This window comes from Myxine glutinosa, chromosome 5 (assembly GCF_964187855.1).
Source record: "Myxine glutinosa chromosome 5, kmMyxGlut1.1, whole genome shotgun sequence".
In the NCBI taxonomy this organism is placed as follows: domain Eukaryota; kingdom Metazoa; phylum Chordata; class Myxini; order Myxiniformes; family Myxinidae; genus Myxine; species Myxine glutinosa.
The window spans coordinates 165,347,851-165,372,213 of NC_136265.1; the positions used below are offsets into that span (position 1 = coordinate 165,347,851).

At 43.7% G+C, this 24,363-nt stretch overlaps 1 protein-coding gene across 3 annotated transcripts in view; it reads left to right on the forward strand.

Annotated features, from left to right (window-relative positions):
• LOC137426788 (uncharacterized) overlaps positions 1 to 24,363 on the forward strand; it is a 41,358-nt gene that overhangs the window by 11,351 nt on the left and 5,644 nt on the right. The window contains exons 4-5 of one of the 3 annotated variants that reach the window (XM_068115677.2): positions 541 to 645; positions 8,035 to 9,017. In XM_068115677.2, coding sequence (XP_067971778.1) covers positions 541 to 645; positions 8,035 to 8,078 — 149 coding nt within the window. In that variant the 3' untranslated portion in view covers positions 8,079 to 9,017. Of the gene's footprint in view, positions 1 to 540; positions 646 to 4,295; positions 5,024 to 8,034; positions 9,018 to 24,363 lie in introns of those variants that run through there. The other 2 variants (XM_068115674.2, XM_068115675.2) reach the window with 2 other exon arrangements.

Here is a 24,363-nt window from a genome sequence, read left to right on the forward strand (position 1 = left end):
CACTGTGCGTAAAACAAAATGGCACGAGTCATTCAAAACTTTTCACTGATTTTCAGCTTTTATTCCACACTTATAGACATAGGTATGCTTATATGGAAGGGTTAGTCATAACTACATAGTATCACACATATCTTAGGGCGACAGGAGCAATAGCTGGAGAGAGGTTCCGATTACAAACTTCAGAAATAAGCGTTTTAATGATATAGATTAATTATCGTTAGTTTTGTTATTAGAAGCGGCTTTGGAAAAACGCCATGATAAAGCTAACTTAACATTGATATACACCTCAACACGCAACCCCATTGACGGCAATGGCGGGGAAAACCGCTCGGGGGAGAAAAACCCCTTGGAGACGGGGGAAAATGAATACGCTACAACCTTCATTGTGTAACCCTTAGTCCTCCTGTCAAGTTTGGTTGAGATTGGATAAGTAAAGACGGAATGTATCGCGGTCAAAAAATCATCAGACAGATAGACAGATGCCAAATTGCGTATTTTAGTATGATTTTATACATTTTCTTCCCGTAATTTTGCCAACAGAGGAAATGATCAGGGATGAATCACAGACCATTGTTCCTATCGAGGGGAGTTCATCGGAGCATCTCTTGGATGTTCGCGTTGTCAAGAGGGAACCTTTGGCTATCGGTAAGCAACTGCCAGTGATTGTGAGCTCATCATTTGTTGTTCTCCATGGAACTTTAACAAAAAAAAAACATACATTTTGGTATCTGCAAAGTAGCCCAGGTTAACCTTGGGTAACCGTTTTATGCTTGGAAAGTCAAGTGTGACCATTATTAGAATTTTATTTTCTGAAGCTTTTCCGCTACATTTGAACGAATCAAATAGTTTGGAAAAATATAATTGTAAAAAAGAAAAGCTGACGTCTGGGAAATCGGAAGTGCCTTTCAAATGTTTGTGTGCTTGGTGATGGTGTCAGTGCCAGAATTTTGAAATGAATGTAAACAGTAATCTGGGAAAATCCTGATTGGTGCTTTACATATTTATAAGAGACGGGGGCAGTATCTACGAGTATCCAATAGGTTTTGTTTTGTCCTTCTGGGATGGATTTCTCTTTTCTTTTTTACCCCCTCTCACAACAACTAATCCCATGGTTTACCCTATACCGCGCTTGTTTTATGGGGAAACGTGTCTAATCGACGTGAAATTACATTTGTATTCACAAAAATTAAGTCTTTATTGATAACTTTATTCTCTTCGGATAAATACAAGCCCTTCAATTTTCCATTTATTTGCAACTTGTACTTGCAACTTTACCTTCACCACAGGAGGGCGTATTGCATTTCATTCCGTTTATTTGTTTGTCCTCAAGGAAACATGAGTCGATGTGCATTTACTACATTAGACCCATACATACCTTTAGACCCCTTGTTTTTATTGCGGTTTTCTTTTCACTCGGGTTTTTGTTTGATTTGCCCCCAGGGTACATTTCTTATTGACATAATACTCGTACTGTGTACCAGGATGCTTTTTCCAATACGGATTTTGTAAATGTCATCACACCATTGAAAACCCCCCTCACAATTTTTCTGGGAGGCTGGCAAATGTGGTTCGGTAATCATCCCAAGTGTTTTACCTGTTGGTTTTACACAATTCATTCCTCTGTCTCGTCCCACTTTATGCTTTCATTTAAAGCTTGGATTTATTGGTGTCACCCGCTTTAACGTCATGCTATCGGACTCTCCCAAGTTTGCCGCTCTCCACCTTGGATATCTTGGGTGTTTTGCTGCCGCTCCACCTAGAAAACTTACTCCACTATTGCTGTTTCATCTTGTCATTTGTGATAAAAGATTTTTCCGCTTTTTATCTCCCGACAAAGCGGAACAGACAAAGCGGAACAACGTTTATCGCAGAAGACAAGACAATGATAGCAATGTCTTATGAAGGAAGATGTTTAAAGACAGAGTTATTAGTTATAGACAGGGTTGTATACTATGCACCTTAACCATAGCAGGCTCCCATTTAAGTCTGTTTAATGGTGGTAGTGCTCATGGATTGGTCGGTTGCACAACAATGCTTAACATTGAGGACTAGAGGAAAGAATTGCCAAAGAGTAAGACCAGAAATTGAACCAGAAACATTCTCTACTCTGACCTACTCTGGTACTCTACTCTGGTACTCTGACCATAGGTGCGCCTTCTCCTGTAGGAATTTTTAATGATAATTATGACGTCATATGTCATGTGGTATGGGCGCCTCTTGGAAAAACCGAAAAACCTTGCAACCCTGTATCTCCAAAAGCGCTGCAGAGAAAAAATTGAGACGTGGCTCATTTTAAAGAACTCTCCACGGGGAATAACATGTTGACGACGTCATAATTCGACAAGTACAAAACTTCATCCGATCAAGATGAAATTTATTGAGCGTCATCGAGGGATAAATGGGTGGAGGAAAAAAAAAATGATGACGTCATCGGTCACGTGGTTTGGCCACCATATTTGTTTTAACACAAAAGCCTTAAAAACCACTAAAACACATCTGGACGAGGGTCTGCAATATCTGATTCCTCTTTCTTGTTTCACATTTGCATGAGCCTCAACACCTGAATTTAAATTGATGAAAAATAATTTACCTTTCCTTGTTTCAATAATTTATATCAGCCCTCTTTCTTCCCTTCCACGCCCAAGCCACACCCCTCCCCTTATTTATTTCCTTCCACCCCCATGCTCCTCCCCTTATTTCTTTCTTTTCAACCAATACCCCACTCCAATTCTTTCTTTTATTCTACCCATGCCCCTGCCCTTCCCTCTTTCCTTCCACCCCACACCCCATCCCCTTCTTTCTTTCTTCCACCTCACGTCCCCCTCTTCTCTTTCTTCCATCCCATGCCCCTCCCCCTCCCCTTATTTATTTCCTTCCACCCCTCCCCTTCCTTCTTTATCTCCCTTTCTTTGCAATATTCCAGCTGTTGCTATAGTCGTGACTAATTGCACTTGTGATCTAAACCATGCGTTAATGACAGGATTGGTTAGTTCTGTTTGCATGTCTCAGCGAAGTCACATTCAGATACATTTTTGTCGATGTCGGCCTTGCAGCCAAATGTTGGTGTGCTAACATTTTGAACATGCATCACGGGCTGTTATACTCAAATGTTGTGCGGGGGAATCTCACGTCGCGCCATCCTTGTTTACTCAAGTCCTAACGCGTCTTTCTCTGTGATGGTAAAGATGTAGCCGTGGACCATTGTGGGATGTTTGGATAAGCGCGCTGAGATTGGTGTGCACAGTTCTCTTTTTGGTGTTTGGTATGTATGCGGATCAGTATACATTAAATTGGATATAGCATGCACAGTGCCTGTTGTCTTGTACAAATTCACCAATTACATTTGCAGATTTTCAATTCATTAAAGATGCATTTATGTTCAAAATGTCCCTTGGCCTTGCCTTGCCAATCCACATGGAGAATCTCTATCCTGTTCCAAACTGGGTTTTTGACGTTATATCAGGCTTATGTTAGAGCTTGTCCATACATCACTTGCAGGACATAGACTTTGTTAGACGTCAGTGTACATGTAATGTGAGTTATAAGGGCATTAGTAAACGAAAACATTTGGTATTATGGGATTTGAACCCAGGTTCTGAGCAGCCCGAGTCATCAGTTGAGATGGGAATGCTAAACAGGACAACCTAAGAGTGCACCATCTTCCATCCATATTACTCTCTGCTCCCTTCATGCCTCCTTTCTCGCACAAATTTGTTTTGTTTTTTGACCTAATCACATTTTCTTTTTCTTTTTTCTTTTTTTAAAATAAAATTTGCGATCAATTAAATTTCAATCTCGTACAATAGATGAACGTCCGACATACTCTGAATCAACCAGGCTTGCAGAGGGGGGATCTGGAAGGATGACCAACACGTCTTATATCTGCTTGTGGTGTACTTGAGGCCGCAACAGAGGTAGGGTGAGACCAAGGTACATTTTGAAAACTTATCTTTAACGAATGGAAATCTGCAAACACAAAAAGTGAATTTGCCTTAGGTGCATTGTGATTGGTGGTCCTCTGATTGACTTTCTTGTACATATTTGGAAAATTGAGTTTTGTGTTTTTGTTGTTGTTGTTGACTACAAAAAACACCCCAATGTACTCTGAGCTTTAGTTGTCGCTGAAGATTTCAGATCAGGTTAAAGTCGATAGCAAGTGAGTTCTCACTAAGGAAGCTGAAAATTTGAATCTGCCGCAGCTACGTTCGTGTCCTGGTTTCGGCATACTTTGTGCATTATTTTGTTATGCGCTGGTGATGAGAGGCAGGGGAGTAAAGGTGGTTGTCGCTTCCCAGGGAATGGACCGGCAGAGAGCCAGGGGGAGTTGTCTGCAGCTGGGGAAGCAAGCGATGCCGAGTGGGTGGTGACCGAACCTGAGCATCAGCTGAGCGAGCCACGGACCCAGTATTTCGTCTCTCGGGAAGATGCCGAGTCGAGGCCTCGGTCCAACACGGACTTTGCTGTTGCGGCGAACTGGACCTCGGGACCTATTGCCAGTATTCCTTCTGATTGGCAAGGCACTCTTTGGCCGCGCCGACGGGCAGAGATTGAGAATGAAGTGGTGGAAGCAGACGCGCATGGACAGCGGCAAAGAGAGCGTGAAAAGGCAAGGAAACAGTTTGTGTGCAAGATGTGCTTGCAAGTATACAGCTGTGAGAAGTATTTGCGGAGACACATCCAGATGCACACGGGCACTCGACCTTTCTCTTGCAGAGAGTGCGGCCGTGCTTTCCTTCACTCGTCTGACTTGCGAGTGCACATGCGTATTCACACTGGGGAGCAACCGTTCCGCTGCCAGGACTGTGGGCGGCGTTTCTCACGATCCTTCAACCTCGCACGACACCGCAAGACGCATGCCTCGTTCTCTAAGGCGTCCCAACGAAACCAATTCTGCAAGTGATAAATCAAGTTTCCTCGAGGGATGTTGACGAGGTCACATTTCTGGCTGAGCCGATGCGGAGCAAATAGCACAGTATGTTTTTGAGGTAAAGAAGCATCATCAATTTAAGTGCATCTGTTACAATTTTATCATACATTTGTCATGTAACGATATGATGTTGCTGGTTATAAAGCTCAGTGGAATATGTTGAGGAATACCGAATAAGATTTGTGATGAGGGACAGACAGTGACTGTAACATAAGACTGAAGATGTGATCAAATGTGGATCCATTGGAGTTTGTTTTTAGTCACACTAATGTCATTATTGGGCTTTGACTGTCAAACTGAGGAAAATGTTGTTGGGTAGGTGGTGGGAGGGTAGGGTTTGGTATTGTAGGGGTGATGGATGTACAGTATTTGGAAGTATAATGGCTGGGAATTGTAGTTCTTGCACTTCGAGTGAGACCTTCCGGAAACCTGATAAAACTTGATATTTTTTGGATACACTGAATATGTAAATCTACTTTTCTGAATAATAATCTTTTTATACGCCACTCATCCATTAACGGAATAAGAAGAGGTCAAAAGTTTTGGTAATGAAGCACCACTTTCTTTGTACAAGGAGATGACGTTCACTGATTCCAATTTGAACCGATGCGGGATTGATTGGCACAAATCAGCTTCATTGAATCAGAATCGGTTCATTCTCTCCGGCTCCAGTAGGAATGTAACCGAAATGCAGTAAGATCCCGTTAAGCAGAAGAGACATTCCACAAACCATTCGTCTTCACGCTATTCCGGGAGGAATATTTGTGGAAAGAAATGAGCCACAGACTGTCTCTTCTATCACTGACTTTATTATTTCACAGGACAAGGCATGGCAAATCTAGTTTAGTATTCTAAATATGTACCTCATGAAATGTACAAAAATTGAGAGTCGATGGCGAGGCAGTATAGTGCATGCAGAACTTGGTGCAGACTGTGTGGTCCATGGCCTTGTTGAGCCATCAGGGGAGGCCCTGCATTTTCAGCCATGTGAAGCGATGCAATAAAAAGAAAGATTTTATGCTACAAATTCCAAAATTACATCTGAATTATGGAGATCGACTTTGGGAAGGTCACGGCTCCTTGGTGCCTTCATTAACATGGACAAACTGTGTTGCTGCACTGAAAGGATTTCAATTACCAGGAAAACCTAGAGAGAACCTCCCTGCTAAGGCTGCAAATGTAAGGGCAGGGGAAAGTAATAGCAGGGGGATAAAAGAAATGCCTGATTCGGGTGGGGCGTTTTTGGAAGTTCATGCTCTTTGAGCCCGTACGAGGCCGAAGGCAATCCTGCACCATTCTGTTGGGTCTGTTCTGGTGCGCGCTATCTCCGCAGGCCCCCTGGGTGTAGTTGTCACAAAGGCACAGCTCACAAACTCCTTTCAACCAAGAACTGAGATTGAGGCAAACTCTCGTGCCCTTAACTGTGTGCGTTGCCTCCTCGCTCCAACACTGGTAATCCTTCCCCCCCTAATCCCCATCCCCTGTGTGCCCCGCCTCTTCAAAGTTTGGCCATGGCATGATTGTCCCAGCCAAATGTCCCTACATGGGTTATCACACTCAGTGTTCCATGGCGTTCACCATGTTTCACCTCCATGGTGACATTGAGCCACAGGGAAAAATAAAATGAGAATAAGTATAAACTCGAACGGCACTTGGTAAAGAGCACGCCTCCTCCGCCAGGCTAAACATTTTATGTTTTTTATCCCACTGATATGCCAGATCAGGATTTTGACCTGAACCAAAATCTAATCGGCTTGTTCTTGTCACCTTACCAACTCACCCCCCAAGTTTAATCATAACCCATCCACAACTTTTTGAAATATCATGCTATATATAGTTTTTGGCCCTTCGTCTCGATGGTGAAGAATTTTATTAAATTACCTGATCTGGATCTGGATTCGAATCTTCATCAAAATTGAATCAATTCTTCCTTGTCACATACCCAACCTGTCCACCAGGTTTCGTCCAAATCTGGCCACAACATTTTGAGATATCACATATATCACATATTCTTGTCAAGTGAATAATGATCATTTGGATTTAAAAAAAAAATTTTTTTACTGCAATGTTGTAAAATTATATTTCAAAACGTAATGGATAAATAAATTGTTAATGGCAAATTGTGGCAATTGGAAGTCAAATGGCAAATGACAAACAAACCATTAATCCCAGAATTTCTGAATTTACTTATTCTGTTTAAAAGTACAATTTGGCTTCTTTTTTTTTAAAGCAAACTTGTAATTGATTTTACTGTTCTTGTGTCATGACCAGAAACACATAAAGGAACTCCAAAGCAATCAGTTTATAAATACCAAAGCATTTGGTTATCTATCAAGGTTGATGCTTTCAGTTACTTTCCTTCTTGTTCATCAAGAAATTCCAACTTGTTTATCAAGAAATTCCAACTTTTTCATCAATAAATGTCTCCAAATTTCTTCAATTATTTAGTTACAATTCCAGCGAGACTTAATTGCAATAACAAATCATTTTGGGTCCGCAGAAGCATCTACCGACTACAACTAGTAGTGATGGAGTCTGAAACTCCAACCATCTGAGAAGTCAAATCTGCGGTAATGCTTGAACCCTCGATGCATGTTGTTAAATACTATGGTCGCCGGAGCAAAGTCGATCCACAGGCACAATATTGTGTTTGCAATTGTCTTGATTGGCTTTTCTTAAGCAGTTTCATGGCAAAGAAATTGAGTCGTGCCTCGGCATAATTAATTGTGACTCGCCATAACAGGCTATAAAGTATAAAAGTTTTGAAAAGTCGTCAAAACTTATTGACCTCTTCTTTGAATTCCCAAATATTGCAAAACACAAATCACTAATGGTATGATTAAAGTTTTCTTCTCATTTCACCCGTTTATCAACACTTTGTGGTTTGGTGCAAAATAGCCTGTTTTGGGAGCTTTCCCTTCTGTTCGGATGTGGAGACACCAATTCCACAGATGCTCTCTATTGTAGGCCAGGGAATTGATCAAACAAGATGAACTGTATACCTTTAAGCAGTTGATTTTATACTTTTTGACAATTGTCAATTCCAATGATGTTGGCCTAATTGTTTCTAAGATTTGACTATACCGGAACTTGTTTCCTTTTCTTAGAAGCTTCTACAGCTTTCGTGATTGCAGAAGAAGCGTGCTATTGATTTGTGCACACAAACATTGTTACGGCATCACGTGTTTATGAATTAAATGAGATTGCTATGAAAATCAAAACTTGTCTTAATTATTTATTTATTTGTTGTTTTTTTGAAGCCTTTGTTACTCACTGCTTGTGAAGTGAAGTTTTTATTTATCTTCTGCATTTTAAAATCATTACTTTTATGTTTGAATGCTTGGCACGACAGGATGGCACACAGATAGCACAATTTCCTTGAGCTGTCCGGTCTGGGTTCGATTCCAGACGCAACTAATGCAACTAATATATGTGTGTTAGCATCAGTTCTTGCAGGGATATGACCATGCCACTGATGCAGTGTCTCCTGTAGTTTAGGGCAGGAATTTGTAATTTGATCAGAGAGCCGGTGATAGCTTACCTACTCTTCGCGAAGGACACTGTGGGATATTTAACATCCACCAACTAATTCCGGCAGACAGGACTCCCACTTAACGTCCATCTGAGGGACGGCACACACATTGTTGAATCACTCTGCCTGTGAAACACCGGTATGACAGTTTATAACTGGGTCAGGATTCAAACCCAGGCTAGACAGTTCGGAGGCGAGTGTGCGTACCTCGAGGTCATCCTCACAGCCCAAGTAGTACTAGAAACCTTTGTTTATTTGTTTGATCTAAAGTCGGACACATCACACACTTTTCACTGTTTTTCACACATTCTTTGCTGTTTGTTGTAATAAAATGTTATTCCTTCGAATTGGATTTTTTTTTTTTTGTGGTATCACTTTGAGAAAGACATTCAAAGAGTGTGTCGTTTTCTTTCATCACCATGTGTTAACTTTTCTGCAATGCATACCTTCCTGTGTGGTTACCTTTCTGCAGTGTGTACCTTCCTGTGTGGTTACCTTTGCAGTGTGTACCTTCCTGTGTGGTTACCTTTCAGCAATAAATACCTTCCTATGTGGTTACCTTTCTGTAATGCATACCTTCATGTGTGGTTACCTTTTTTTTTTTTTTTCTTTTTTTTTTTTGTATACAAGATCGAGGCTCGTGAAAGAGCGAACATTAATCACACAGAAAGACAAACCGACACATAAAACATATAACATCGGGAGCGGTAGACAAGATGGGGAGAGAGGGGGAAGGACACAAACACAACATTTGAGAGCAGGGACCGAGAGACATGGAGACATCGAGAGATCTGAGAGAGGGCGAGGGCTTTGGGGGGGGGGGGCATGGGAAGGGGGCGGTGGAAGAGGTATAAAACATATGGACACTGCCAGGACTTCCAGGAAAGAAGTTGGAATTTCAAACAAGGTGGATCTGGGGTGAATTAGCGGGGGTAGAAAAGATCAAGGTTTTGGATGGGGGAAGATAAGAGATGGTGGTGAACAGCTGTTTTAAAGACCTGGAGGGAGGAGTGGGATTGAAGGGAGTGAGGGAGTTTGTTCCAGAGGCGGGAGAAAAGAGGAATGAAAGAGTGAAGGTGAGCAGAGAGCCGAGATTTCGGCAGTTTAACCATCAGAGGGTTGCTGGCAGATCTTGTGCGACCTGTAGGAATATTTGGGGGACAGAGCACAGAGAGAGCTGGGGGTGCAAGGCCGGAGAGGAGTCGGTAGAAGACAGAAAGACCACCTACCTGCCTGCGGTGAGTGAGTGAAAGGCCCTCAGAGATAGCTTCATCGCGGGAGATTCCAATAATTCTGAAAGCTTTGGTTTCAACAGCGTGAAGCCGAGCTAGGTGTGAGGCAGGAGCACCGGCCCATAGGGGAGAACAGCAATAAATAAATAATAAATAATAAATAATAATAATACCTCTGCAATAAATACCTTTCTGTGTGGTTACCATGCTGCAATGCATACCTACATGTGTGGGTACCTTTCTGGAGTGCATACCTCCATGTGTGGGTACCTTTCCACAGTGCACATACCTTCCTGTGTGGTTACCTTTCTGCAGTGTGTACCTTCCTGTGTGGTTACCTTTCTGCAGTGTGTACCTTCCTGTGTAGTTACCTTTCTGCGGTGTGTACCTTCCTGTGTAGTTACCTTTCCACATGTACTTTCCGGTGTGGTTACCTTTCAGCAAAAAATACCTTCCTGTGTGGTTACCTTTCTGCGATGTGCTAACTTTTCTGCAAGCATTTGCACCCAAAGCCATTCACAGTGAATCGCAAAATGTTTTCTTTTCCACCAATCTAAAATTTTGACGTACTGTATTATTATGGATCCTTCACTGGTACTGTCATCCTGAACAAGACCCATTTTTGCATTGTTCTGATATTTCTGATAAATCAATCGGATTGCATCCAAAGTGCGAGGAAGTCATGATAGATGTTTGAAATTTGTCATGTTTTCAAGCCTGTTCTAAACCTCTACACCGTGCCTTCTTGTTGTTGGCATTGTCATCATATTTTAACATCCCATATTAGTTGGGTAAATTAACATGTTTGGGGCACAATCCTTGTTAATGGTTGGTTGTCACCAAGTGTGTTTTTACGGCGTAGCTCATTTAGACCAGCGGCAAGAAGCTCTAAAAATTGACATACCCCTACTTGAGGTATAACAAGTTGAAAGTGGTATCAAATTGAAGCTTAGGCTCTTTCCTTTCCAGAAATAATGATGTACTTTGCAAAATAGCTGCGCAACATGTTCCTTCACTCACTTTTCTGCCCTAAACTCACCCGAAAATAGTACCTCTTCGAACCTTAAAATTGTTTGATTCTTGTGAGGAGAAATCGCAATTAAGCCACATATACGGCTGTTTTACTGTCGAAAATACTATGTAGAAGTATTTTGAAGCTGTTTTGGTGCTGCATTTATTATCAGGGGGTCGGCCATCCCCCAAAAAATTTGTGTGGTAGTTCAGGCTGACTCCGCACACCGCCATTTTGAAATCCAATTTTGTTCAGGCTGAAAATCTCGTCCAACCTGTCATATATCACAATCGCCATGCGTTTTTATGTTTTTCATTCTGTGTGAAACACAAACAAACCGATTGTTAAAATAACCATCAAATATCGAAGGCATATGCATTACGGGTCTTCCAGCGACACAGTACTTATAGGCCTTAGGCTTCATGCCTTCATGGCTCACCTTCAGGCTGCTTCGGACAAATTAGCCCAGGTTTCTTAATACAGTAGTATTGTTTTCGTAATAATAATAATAATGGCATTAATCTTACTATAATTCACCAAATGTCCGTCCGTCTGTTCGAAGGTACCGCAAAAATGGCTCAACCGATCGCAAAGATATTTTCGGTGGGTAATCCTGGGATCTCCAGGAGTAAAATAGGCTATTTAGTTTTCCCAATTTCAGCTTTGGTCTCAAGCATTCTCAGGTTTGGACTCCTGCATAACATTCGCGTTCGCATAACATTCATTGTGACGATGTTCTCATTGTGACGATGTATGTGTTCACGGTCGTGTTTGACGTGACGGTGTGAACGTAATTTCGTAATGTTTTTCGTTTTGTAATCCTTTAATGAACGTTTCATGTTTAACGAACGTTTAATGTTGAATCAACGTTTAATGCCCTTCGATGTCCGGGGCCGCACACGCGCTACACTGGACGGGCCAGCGTGTACCTTGCCCTTCGCCGTCAGGCTCGGGTAAACCGCTGAGCCCCATTCGTGATGGGGACTGGGGCTTGAGACAGTGTCCTTCATTAAAAGTATAATAAACGCTATCTCCATCGATCTTGCCAATAAGGCCGTAACAGCCGTAACGTTTAATCTCTACATGAGAGAATTCCACATCGCTATTTGGGCGGTGAATACGCTAACAGATCGCTGTCTCCATCGATCTTGTCAAGGCCGTAACACCTATCGGCTCAAAATCCTTTTAATTGTTGATTTGGTACAGTTACACGTATCGGGAATTTGGTACACGTATCGGGAGTACATACGACATAGCGATTGTGAACCCTATTTATCGATCACGATTCACGATCACGATCATCACGATCATAGTGTATCGATCACGATTTGAAACACGATGGAATAATATTTACCGATATGAACAGTGATGTGGCTTTTATTGAAATTCTAAAGATACTGTTTAGATTTTGATGATTTGCGTGTGATATGATTCAACGGATGTTTATATGAATCGTTTAAAATAAAAAAAAACCTTCAATTTCTGATATTTTGCCTTTTAATTTGGGCTTCCCAATTGGAGCCCCGCCCATAGGGCGGGTACCGTTGCGAGTACTAATAATATAGTCAATATAATCGTAACACTGTCAATATAATCAATTCAATAGAATAAACCAATATCCTCACAATATCAATAAAAAATAGAATAAACAATAGTAGAATAAACCAGTGTCTCAATGCAATTTAAAAAAAATTGACCTCACTCGAGCACCTCACTCGAGCAACCGTTGCCGAGTCTGATCCACCTTCTCCATTCAGCATGTCTCCTAGGCAGCAAAATGTTTTCACACCTTCCAGCTTCACGCCGTCTCCAAGATCCAACTCAACATTTCCTCCATCTGCAGCTCCCTCTGTGCACACCTTACATTTGAATGTAGCTGCCACACTGGTTAATGACCCTCTCAGACCACTACATTTTTGATGAACCCACTCAGCGCACATCTTACATTGAATGGAGTTCACTCTGACACCCTTCCTGCACACGGCCACTTCCCCGTTCTTTCCACCTCACCACATGCTTTACCACTTGCCATCACCTTCGTCTTTCCGATATTCACCTTCAGACCTTTTGTCTCCATACATTCCTTCCACGTGTTCATCTTTTCCTTCAGTCCATCCATACTTTCCGCAATCAACACCAGATCATCTGCATACAACAACTCCCATGGTAAACCCTCCTTTACGTTCTGAGCCAGCACCTCCATCACAGCTACAAATAGTAGTGGACTTAGTACCGACCCCTGATGCACTCCCACCTTCACCTCAAACTCACCACTGTTCCCGTCCTTCGTCCTTACAGCTGTGCGCACTCTTTTGTACATTGCCATCACTACTCTGATCAACCATTCCTCCACTCCTAACTTCCTCAATGCCCATGTCAATACTTTGCGTGGAACCCGATCGAATGCTTTCTCCAGATCAACAAACCCAAGAAACAACTTCTTCCTCTTCTCCATGTACTTCTCCTGCAACTGCCTCACAATGAAAAGCGCATCTGTCATTCCTCTTCCTGGCATGAATCCAAACTGCATTTCGTCGATCTTCACTTTCTTCCTTATCCTCCTCTCCAACACCCTTTCCAATACCTTCATTCCATGCTCCAATAACTTTATCGCTCGGTACGAGCCACACCAGAGGGTCACCTTTCCCCTTGTATGGAGGGACGAGGGTACTCAGTTCCCAATCCACTGGAATGCGGCCTTCTTTCACCACCAGATTACAGATCTCTGTCATTCTCTTCACACCCCAACTTCCTGCTGCCTTCAACATATCTCCCACAACTCCCGTCGGCCGTCCCGCTTTTCTACCCTTCATTGCTTTTATCGCTTCCTCAACTTCCTTCTCAGTTATCTTCTCTGCCGGTCCTAAAACTGGGTTACTCTCTATGTTGCCATCCCATTCATTCTCTGTATTCAACAGCATTTCCATATATCTTTTCCATCTTCCTTTAATTCCATCTGGGTCGACAACGATTTGTCCCACTTCATCCTTCAAGCAACTCACCCCCATCACATCACACCTCTCTTTCGCTATCTGCTTTGCAATCCTGAATACTGCTTTCTGACCCTCTTCTGAATCCAAGCGTTCTCCGAGCATTTTCCTACATAGTCTAGTAGGAAGACTAGGTCCCCCTGCACCCCCCGGAGATATACTTCTAATCAGTGTTTCTAGATTGGAAAAAATGTGTAGAAAATGACTAGCTATGGCCCCAAGCTGAAAAAATGTCCCACATACCATTTTTATGCAAATTACTGCTGCAAATTTTATGCAAAATTATGCAAATTTTATGCAAATTTTTGATGAGGAGTAGAGTTGAGGGGTCTTTGAGGGCTTCATCGAGGTGCTCTCGGTTGCAAGACTGGGTCATTCTGAGAAGCACAGCAGGGTCAGAGATCATGATGTTCTCCTCCTCAGTGAATCTCTCCATCAACAGCCTCTCCATTGCCTCACACACTGTTTTGAGGCAAAAGAGGGACTTTGCGTAGGCCTTTCCACTGAGAACACCTTTGAGAGATCCACTTGTTACTAGTTGTGCCTCAAAGAGAATCTCTGCATATCCAGAACCACGCATCTTGTGTCCAGTGAGCATCCCGATGTAGTTCATGGATGTGTGGAAGGGTCCAATCGTTACTACATGACTAGCAAATTCATTTGGCCAGCGCCAGATGATGGGAAGGGCTTTCATGCAGACACCCAGATCAAATGTATTCAGGACCCATCTCTGACCCACCTCAGCAGTTGCTGCCTCGGAACGCTTCAGTAGCTCACGAACAACTGCGTTGTCTGTGATCGGTCTGTGCCTGGTGCCTGCATGGCATGGCAATGGCCTGCAGCCTGTGCCTGGGCTAGGGGGTTTCACCTCTGCAACTGGTTCTCCCCCACCCAGCAAATCAACAGTCGACTACTGCACGCCTATCCACCAACCGATCACAGACAACGCAGTTGTTCGTGAGCTACTGAAGCGTTCCGAGGCAGCAACTGCTGAGGTGGGTCAGAGATGGGTCCTGAATACATTTGATCTGGGTGTCTGCATGAAAGCCCTTCCCATCATCTGGCGCTGGCCAAATGAATTTGCTAGTCATGTAGTAACGATTGGACCCTTCCACACATCCATGAACTACATCGGGATGCTCACTGGACACAAGATGCGTGGTTCTGGATATGCAGAGATTCTCTTTGAGGCACAACTAGTAACAAGTGGATCTCTCAAAGGTGTTCTCAGTGGAAAGGCCTACGCAAAGTCCCTCTTTTGCCTCAAAACAGTGTGTGAGGCAATGGAGAGGCTGTTGATGGAGAGATTCACTGAGGAGGAGAACATCATGATCTCTGACCCTGCTGTGCTTCTCAGAATGACCCAGTCTTGCAACCGAGAGCACCTCGATGAAGCCCTCAAAGACCCCTCAACTCTACTCCTCATCAAAAATTTGCATAAAATTTGCATAATTTTGCATAAAATTTGCAGCAGTAATTTGCATAAAAATGGTATGTGGGACATTTTTTCAGCTTGGGGCCATAGCTAGTCATTTTCTACACATTTTTTCCAATCTAGAAACACTGATTAGAAGTATATCTCCGGGGGGTGCAGGGGGACCTAGTCTTCCTACTAGACTAACATGCCTCCTGCGCCTTTGCTACCTCTTTCTTTGCAGCCTTCCTGGCTGCCTTATAACTTTCATGCTCTGCTGTTTCTGCTCCCGTACCCTTCGCCTTCTGCCACTCCTTGAACTTCTTCCTCTTCTCGTCAATCCTCTTTCCAACTTCATCATCCCACCACCATGTTTCCGAGTGCCTCGGTGGTCCTTTTGTCCATCCACAAACCTCACCAACGGCTCCCAACAGACTAGCTTTCATTGACATCCAAGCACTTTCAAGCTCAACCACATCATCCTCGACCCTACTCAGCCTGTCTTTTAATGCCTCCCTTACTGTCACCTCTTTCAACCTCCACACCTTCATTCTCGGTTGGTACTTCACCCGCCGAGCTCTCCTCGCACCTTTCTCCCTTACGTCGCAGACAACCAAGTGGTGCTGTGAAACAGCCTCCTCCCCCGGGATCACCTTTGTGTCCTGGAGGTGCCCCCTATCTCGCCTACGCACCATCAGGTAGTCAACGGTTGTCGTCGACCCACCTGACGTGTATGTAACAAGCTTATTATCCTCTTTCTGGAACTGAGTATTACAAATCAACAAATCAGCTCCATCAGCAAACTCCAAAATCCTTTCACCTTCTCCATTTCTCACACCATGTCCGTAACCCCCATGAACTCCCTCAAAACCATCCATACTCCTTCCCACATGTCCATTTAGGTCTCCTCCTACCACAACAACTTTCTCATCTTTCACGTTTTCCATCAGCTTCTCTATCGCACACCAGAACTTGTCCTCTTCATCGCTTCGACCAACCTGCGGAGCATATCCCGAGATGACATTCACCAAGAGCTTTCCAATCATTTTCACCATCATCAACCTATCACTCACTCTAGTCACACTGTCGACAAACTCCTCAGAAAACAGGACACCAACACCATTCACGCCCTCCAGGCACCCTTGCCACACAAACTTGTATTTCTGTCCCTGCCTACCCTTCACCATTCTCACACCACTTCCCTTCCATCTCGTCTCTTGCACACAACATATGTCCACTCTTCTTCTGACCAATACTTTCACCACTTCTCCTGATCTCCCTGTCATTGTCCCTACATTCCATGTCCCAAACCTCAGAAACCGATCTCCACTTCGGGCTGTACCCTGCCCACATATAGTTGTAATTGTCATGGTTCTCTTTTTGAGGCAATGTTTTTATGGCCGGATGCCCTTCCTGACGCCAACCCTCTTAGTCGCCTCTTACGACACGCAGGGATACTGCGTACCTATTCTTATCCATGGTACACGCTGGGAAACGTTTAAAACATGGAAATTCTGGGGGGTGGGGGTGGGGGGGGGGGGGGGAGCGGCGTCAGCATCACGGCTGCGGTTTAAACATATTTAAATAAATATTTAAACAAAACCATGAAAAACAATCTGGGAAAAGTCTCTAAGTGAGAACGTGGATTTGAGAAAGCAGGAGCAGAGGTGAAAGAAAAACGAGATATAGGGGGTGGGGCACAAGTCGAGACGAGGAGGCCGCACGAGACACCAGGCCGCACGAGGCGCACGAGGCGCGAACAAAGAAACGACTAATTACACACAAATTTGCAACAACTACAAAACCAAAACCAAATAGAAACACACAATAACACATACACAACAAAATACGCAGCGGAAATTTGACAAAGAAACGAACGGGAAAACACTCAAACTTTGATGCCGTGGAGAGATCGAAGCAAGCCCCGTTGCTCGAGGGACCGGAAGTCCTCTCCTCTTTATATCTATATTATAATAGCCTTAGGTGATTCTGTCTGTCTGGGGGTGTGGCTTACTCCGTTGAGAGAGTAGCTCCACCCATTCTGGAAGAGGCTTCAAAAACAGATATCCACCATTTTAATAACTCGCATAGCTTTGAGGCCTGTTTTGTAGGCCCGTGATGTCTTGCTCTCTTTCACAGTTTTATTTCAACTCTAATTCGATATATCATTTCATTTTTAACAGTTGCTAACATGGTTTTAGACTCTGTTAAAAAAAAAACGGGAATAAAATCAGATGAAAGTTTCCGTATTTAATATCCGTTTTCGTTTTCCGTATTTGAACGGGTTCCGTTTTCTGTATTTGAAAATGTCGACAAATTAATGTTAAAATGTTAAAAATTCGCTTTTTCTTTTCTGTTAAGATATATTACTTTTCCGTTTGACAGTCGTCACAAAAACATCAACAATGATGCTGACATATATTTCTTCGTTCTTATTTCATTCAACATTATTATCCGGAAGTAAAGGTTCACGTGTTCATTTCACGTGTGCAAAAACAAACTCCATTTCACTTGTGCATGGACGTGTAATTCACATATGTAAAATAAATAAATTAACAGCCGGGAAATTGCTGAGAGATATTTCGTTCGGAGCGATTATACACTGCCCAAAGAAAAATTTCACCGAGAAACAGAATGAATCGAGCGAATTTCATCGAACTTCACCGAGTTTCAGGAAATTACCGAGAGATTTTTTTTTTTTTTTTTTAATGTGCACGAACACTTTAAACATGTCTATACATGTGGGATGTGGGATATGTGTGTGTGTGTGTGTGTGTGTGTGTGTGTGTGTGTGTGTGTGTGTGTGTGTGTGTGTGTGTGTGTGTGTGTGTGTGTGTGTGTGTGTACGTACACACACAGACAGACAGACGCAATTTTATTTTATGATCTTCAATTAATTTTATTGGGGAGGGGAGGCAGACAGGGAGTTGGGGTTCAGAAGGGGTGGGGAGAGCAAAGATGGGATAGAATTGAGAGGGGAAGGTTCAGACTTTTGGTGAGGGGAAAGGAGGAGGGGGTTGCAAAGAGGTTGAGGTGTTGGGGAGAAGTTGAGGAATTGTGTTGGAGGTGGGGTGGAGTGGGGAGTGGGTTTGAAGGCTTGGAATGGCATTGAAGCCTTCGGGTTGTGAATGCGGGAGAGAAGGGACAGAGTTGGGAAAGTGGGGTTGGGAGGGGGCTTGCAGAATTTGGGTTTGGAGGGGGAGGGAGTTGAGGATTTGAAGAAGAAAGGGGAAAGAGGACAGAGTTGGGGAGGGAATCTCTTAGAGGGGGCGGGGGGGGGGGGGGTTGAGGACTTGAAAACATTTTACATTACATGGAATTTCAGCGAGTCCCTGCTAGAATGCTGTCAATGGACATTCCTGGCAAACTCCCTAAATATTCCACACTCTATAGGGATCCAATTCTCTTGGAACAGCCCGGTGGGTCAGGTTATCTAATGGCATATATACATACTCATGGGGTCACCCGTGGGAATCCCACGGGCATGGACGTGTGTGACATTTCGACATATTGAGTTAGATGCTGCACCTGCACATTCAGTTTCACAAAATGGTTACTGCCAATTTATCAAAACCACAAATAATGTAATCTACACAATGTATTTACTTCTGATAACGTGAATGCATGTGCATGCACATGGGAAATACAGTTTGAAATGAGTTATTACATCTCATGTAAAATGTGACTTTAAGAGCTCAAATCCTCTCCCTCCCACATCACGCACACGGGGGACAGTGGGTCACAAGCACACGGGGGACAGTGGGTCACAATCACACGGGGGACAGTGAGTCACAAGCACACGGGGGACAGTGGGTCACAAGCACACGGGGGACAGTGGGTCACAAGCACACGGGGGACAGTGGGTCACAAGCACACGGGGGAGAGTGGGTCTCACACACACACACACACACACACACACACACACACACACACACACACACACACACACACACACACACACACACACACACACACACACACACACACACACACACACACACACATTGACAGACACAGATGTTTAAATAAATAGATAGACAGGCACAGATGTTTAAATATATAGATAGACAGGCACAGATGTTTAAATAAATAGATAGACAGGCACAGATGTTTAAATAAATAGATAGACAGGCACAGATGTTTAAATAAATAGATAGACAGGCACAGATGTTTAAATAAATAGATAGACAGGCACAGATGTTTAAATAAATAGATAGACAGGCACAGATGTTTAAATAAATAGATAGACAGGCACAGATGTTTAAATAAATAAATAGATAGACAGGCACAGATGTTTAAATAAATAGATAGACAGGCACAGATGTTTAAATATATAGATAGACAGGCACAGATGTTTAAATAAATAGATAGACAGGCATAGATGTTTAAATATATAGATAGGCAGACAGGCAGAACACTGCTCACATGGGCATGAAAAGATCGCTGAAGCATTAGGAGTCCCATGTTGCATAATTAGACATTTCTAAGGGAATTCATGTCTAACAGAGTGAAGGTTTCTTGGTGAAGTAAATCAACAAAAAGTAAATTATTCGTAAGATGGAATTGACGGAATTTTTTTTTTTTTTACTTGATTTGTTTTTTGTTTTTTTACTTCAGGTAAGTGTGCGAACCAGAGGCACTGACATTATACACAGCCCATGAAACTTTGTGCTTCCACTCACACAAGGCATTGTCAGAATGTTCTTCTGTATTATTCTTCTGTATTCTTCTGTATTCTTCTGTATGGCGCCTCGTCCGTCCGTCCATCTGTAAACACTTGAAACTTCTTCTCCAAAACCGCTGAAGGGAGTGTGAGCAAATTTGGCTCATTATATTTGAATGTGTTGTGACTAAAGTTTGTTCACGGCATTAATAAAATCGGGGTTTAAGGGGGTCTACCGGGGGTCCAAATGGATCCAGATTTGACCCCCTCCCCTCCCCCCCTCCCCTCCCCCCTCCCCCTCCCTCCAAAATAGGAATTTGCTTTTTCCAAAATAGGAACACACTATTTCGATGAAACTTGACCACAACCTTCATACCCCATGATGTGCTCAAGTTTGTTCACAGTATTAAGAAAAATATCTGCCCCTTTGGGCATATAGGGGGGGGGGGGGTTGCCCCCCAAAATAGGTATTTGCTTTCTTCTCAGAAACTACACACGTAATTTCGATGAAATTTCACCACAACCTACCAATGTTTGTTCAAAGCATTAGAAAAATTGGGGTCTGAGGGGGTATACGGGGGTTGGGGGAGGAGGAGGGTTTGCCCCCCAAAATAGGTTTTTGTTTGTTTGTTTAAAGTCTTATGATTATGTTCGTATGATTCTAGATGCTGCTCTGTCTTCCAGCAACCATTGAAATTTGTTTAATTATAATTGGTTGTGGGTACGGGGCGTTGAGTGTAGTTTCTGTCTAAGGACATTCAAGTTGAGTTATAAACAGAAAATGGACTTCTTTTTTTTTTTGTATACAAGATCGAGGCTCGTGAAAGAGCTAACATTAATCACACAAAAAGTCAAACCGACACATAAAACACAAAATAAGGGGAGCGGTAGGCAAGATGGGGAGACAGGGGGAAGGACACAAACACAACATTTGAGAGCAGGGACATCGAGAGAACTGTGGGAGGGAGAGGACTTGGGGGGAGGTGGGAGAGGTATAAAACATATGGACACTGCAAGGACTTCCAGGAAAGAAGTTGGAATTTCAAAAAAGTGTATCTGGGGTGAATTAGCGGGGGGAGAAAAGATCAAGGTTTTGGATGGGGGAAGATAAGAGATGCTGGTGAACAGCAGTTTTAAAGACCTGGAGGGAGGAGTGAGATTGAAGGGAGTGGGGGCGTTTGTTCCAGAGGCAGGAGAAAAGGGGAATGAAAGAATGAAGGTGAGCAGAGAGCCTAGATTTTGGCAGTTTAACCATAAGAGGGTTGCTGGCAGATCTTGTGCGACCTGGAGGAATATTTGGGGGACAAAGCACAGAGAGAGCTGGGGGAGCAAGGCTGGAGAGGAGTCGGTAGAAGACAGAAAGACCACCAACCTGCCTGTGGTGAGTGAGTGAAAGGCCCTCGGAGTTAGCTTCATCGCGGGAGATTCCAATGATTCTGAAAGCTTTGGTTTCAACAGCGTGAAGCCGAGCTAGGTGTGAGGCAGGAGCACCGGCCCAGAGGGGGGAACAGTATTCCATTGAGCTGCGGATGAAAGCCTTGTATGTGGTGAGGAACTCAGGTGTGCCAAGGAAGGACTTCGCACGACAGAGGATGCCCAGTCGGCGACTGGCTTTGGAGGCCAGCTTGGAAATGTGGTTTTCCCAAGAAAGATCATGGCAGATAGTGAGACCCAAAAGCTTGAGCGACAGAACTTCTTGGAGAGGATTGTTGAGAAAGTAGATGGGAGGGTTTTCCAGTCGGTCTTTTCGGAGAGACATAGTAAGAGTGTGAGATTTGTCAGGATTGAAAGACATGTTCCACTTGTTTGACCAGTCTGTGATTTTGTCCAGGTATGCAGAGAGTGAGGAGGCTGCAGACTGCTGATCTGGGGGATGAGGAATGGAGCGGCAGAGAGTGGAGTCATCAGCAAAGAGATAGAGTGGATTTTCCAGAGAGTCGGAGAGATCATTGATGAAGACCAGAAAAAGCACAGGGCCCAGAACACGACATTGGGGAACTCCAGCCACAACAGGAAGGGGCGATGAGAGAAATCCATTCAGGGCCACACGTTGACTACGACCAGAGAGGAAGTCCGCAAGCCATGCGTGGAGATTTCCACGGATACCATAGGAGGAAAGTTTGGTGAGCAGAGCTGGGTGCCAGACCGTATCGAAGGCACGTGATATGTCAAGGGAGACAGCTCTGATTTCCTGTTTGGCATTGAGGACCTCCATCCATTGTTGAGACAGCAGAAGCAACATGTCCAGAGTAGAATGACCTGGTCTGAATCCAAATTGATGATTGGAGATCAAGCCATTGGAGAAGAGGAAGGATTTGATATCCGAAGCAATGATGGATTCCATGACTTTGCTGATAATTGGAAGCAAGCTGATTGGTCTGTAGTTGCAAGGATCTGTTTTTGCACCTTTTTGTGTAAAGCGGTAATGTTTGCTGATTTCCAAGATGCTGACAGATGACCTTGAGCAAAAGAGAGGGTGAAAAGAACAGAGAGAGGGTGAGATAGAGCGGCAGAGCAGGATTTTAGGACCCGTGGGCTGATGCCGTCTGGTCCAGTTGCAGAATCAGAGTCGAGGTTTGACAAAAACTTCTCCACCTTGTCAGGAGAGAATGACAGAGTCCAGGAGCAGTTGGGTTTGACTGGGTAAGGTGGGAACAGAGAGATGGGTTTGGGACACAAGATTTTGAGGCAAACACAGAGTTGAGGCATTCGGCTTTGTCACGTGCGGTGTCAACTAGTGCTGTTAGCGAGATTCAAAATCCCGTCTCGGAACCGTCTCGATAAATTTTCAATTTTCATAACGGGATCTCGGATCGGCTCGGTTCCCGGCAAAGTAAAAAAAAATAAAAAAATAAAAAATAATAAGGCTTCAAAAATAATGGAATTTCATTACAATATATAAACAACAATGAAAAAAATTAATTTTTTGATGTTGAGTACTTAAATTCCGACTTAGCTTCCATTTACCGGGATGAAATAAAATACACCGCTTACATGCAGATGATCGGCCACCGATGGGACCGGGTTATCTCATTACAGTTTGTATTGTCGTGTAATTTCTTGCTCGGAATGTCAGAGAGGGAGAAAATGTTTCTGCCCAGGCATATTCGAGTCCCGGTTGGAGTTTCATTATCATTTTGTGAGTTGTGATCGCCAAGGGGCTCGCTCCCCCCCCCCCCCCCGTTCCCCTCCCCTCCCCCCCCCCGTTCCCCTCCCCTCCCCCTCCCCTCCCCCCCCCGTCCCCCTCCCCTCCCCCGCCCGGCAATGCCGGGTACTTCTGCTAGTAAATTATAAAGCAGGCGGTGTAGTGATCACCCCCCCCCCCCCCCCCTCCTTATTTTGACTCTGTGACTAAAGTAAACGTAATCAACTTATCAAGCCTAAAGTGGAGATGAGATAACCAAAATACTTTCACATTCAAACCGTCAAACCAAACCCCGAGGGATTCTTACAATGTATAGATTTAGCGTTGCAATTAAACATAAACGTTCATCAAAAACTCATTTCATAAAACTACATAATGTATTGTACTTGTATTAATACATTGTGTGTAGAATAATCCGTTATAAACGTGTTTTTAATCTAAATAAACATCGTCCCTCCATTCACGGGGCCTCGAGCGAGTCCCTCGATATTAATGTGCAAAAGACCATAGCAACCACATCCCGTAACTCGTCTCCAAGGACGGACATGTGACCGCAGCGTAGTGGGGCGAGGCGGAGTGATACGGCGGAAGGATTCAACGGTTTAAATAAAGCCGCGATGCGGCGGATTTTCATTGTGACCTTCATCCTGATTTCGTTACCTCCGCCACCAAAGGTGGATGGAGGTTATGTTTTCACTCCTGTCTGTTTGTCCGTTTGTTTGTGAACACAATATCTCAAAAAGTTGTGGACGGATTCGGACGAAATTTTGTGGAGATGCAGCGTGTGTGACAAGGACGACATGATTAGATGTTGGTGAAGATCCGGATTCGGAATTCGGATTCGTTTGCAGTGCATTGTTTGTTGACGAGGGGAAAATCCTGGAACAGTGAGTTTACTTTATCTATCATCGTTTGTGTCAGTTCAGCTGCACTTGCGAAAAATGATGCTTGTGCAGAAGCAGAGTAATGAAAGCAAGGCTCAATAAATGCCTCTATTATGGAAAATATCTGCAAGAAGTTGGAATTTTAACCGGGATTTTTTTACCGAGAAATTGTGTCAATCAATTTATCTCGGGACCGTCCCGAGACCGTCTCGAAAGCCGAAACCGCCGGGATTTCGTCCCGGTCTCGGATCGGTTGACAGCCCTAGTGTCAACTCTGTAGCCATTTGAGGTGAGGGCGGGGATGGAGGGGGAACAAACACCAGAAACGGATTTGACCAGACGCCACCAGGATTTGGAGGAAGGAGAAAGGTTTTAGAGTTCATTCTTGTGTGTGGAGAGATAGTGAGTGCTTCCTGGCACGCCTGAGGGTAGACACACTTGTTCCGAGCTTGGTGGAAGGAATTGAGATTGCCTTCAGTTGGATTTGCCTTCCAAGAGGCAAAGGCAAGTTGTTTCAGGGCAACTGCCTCACCACAAGATTCAGTGTACCATGGACGGGAGGAA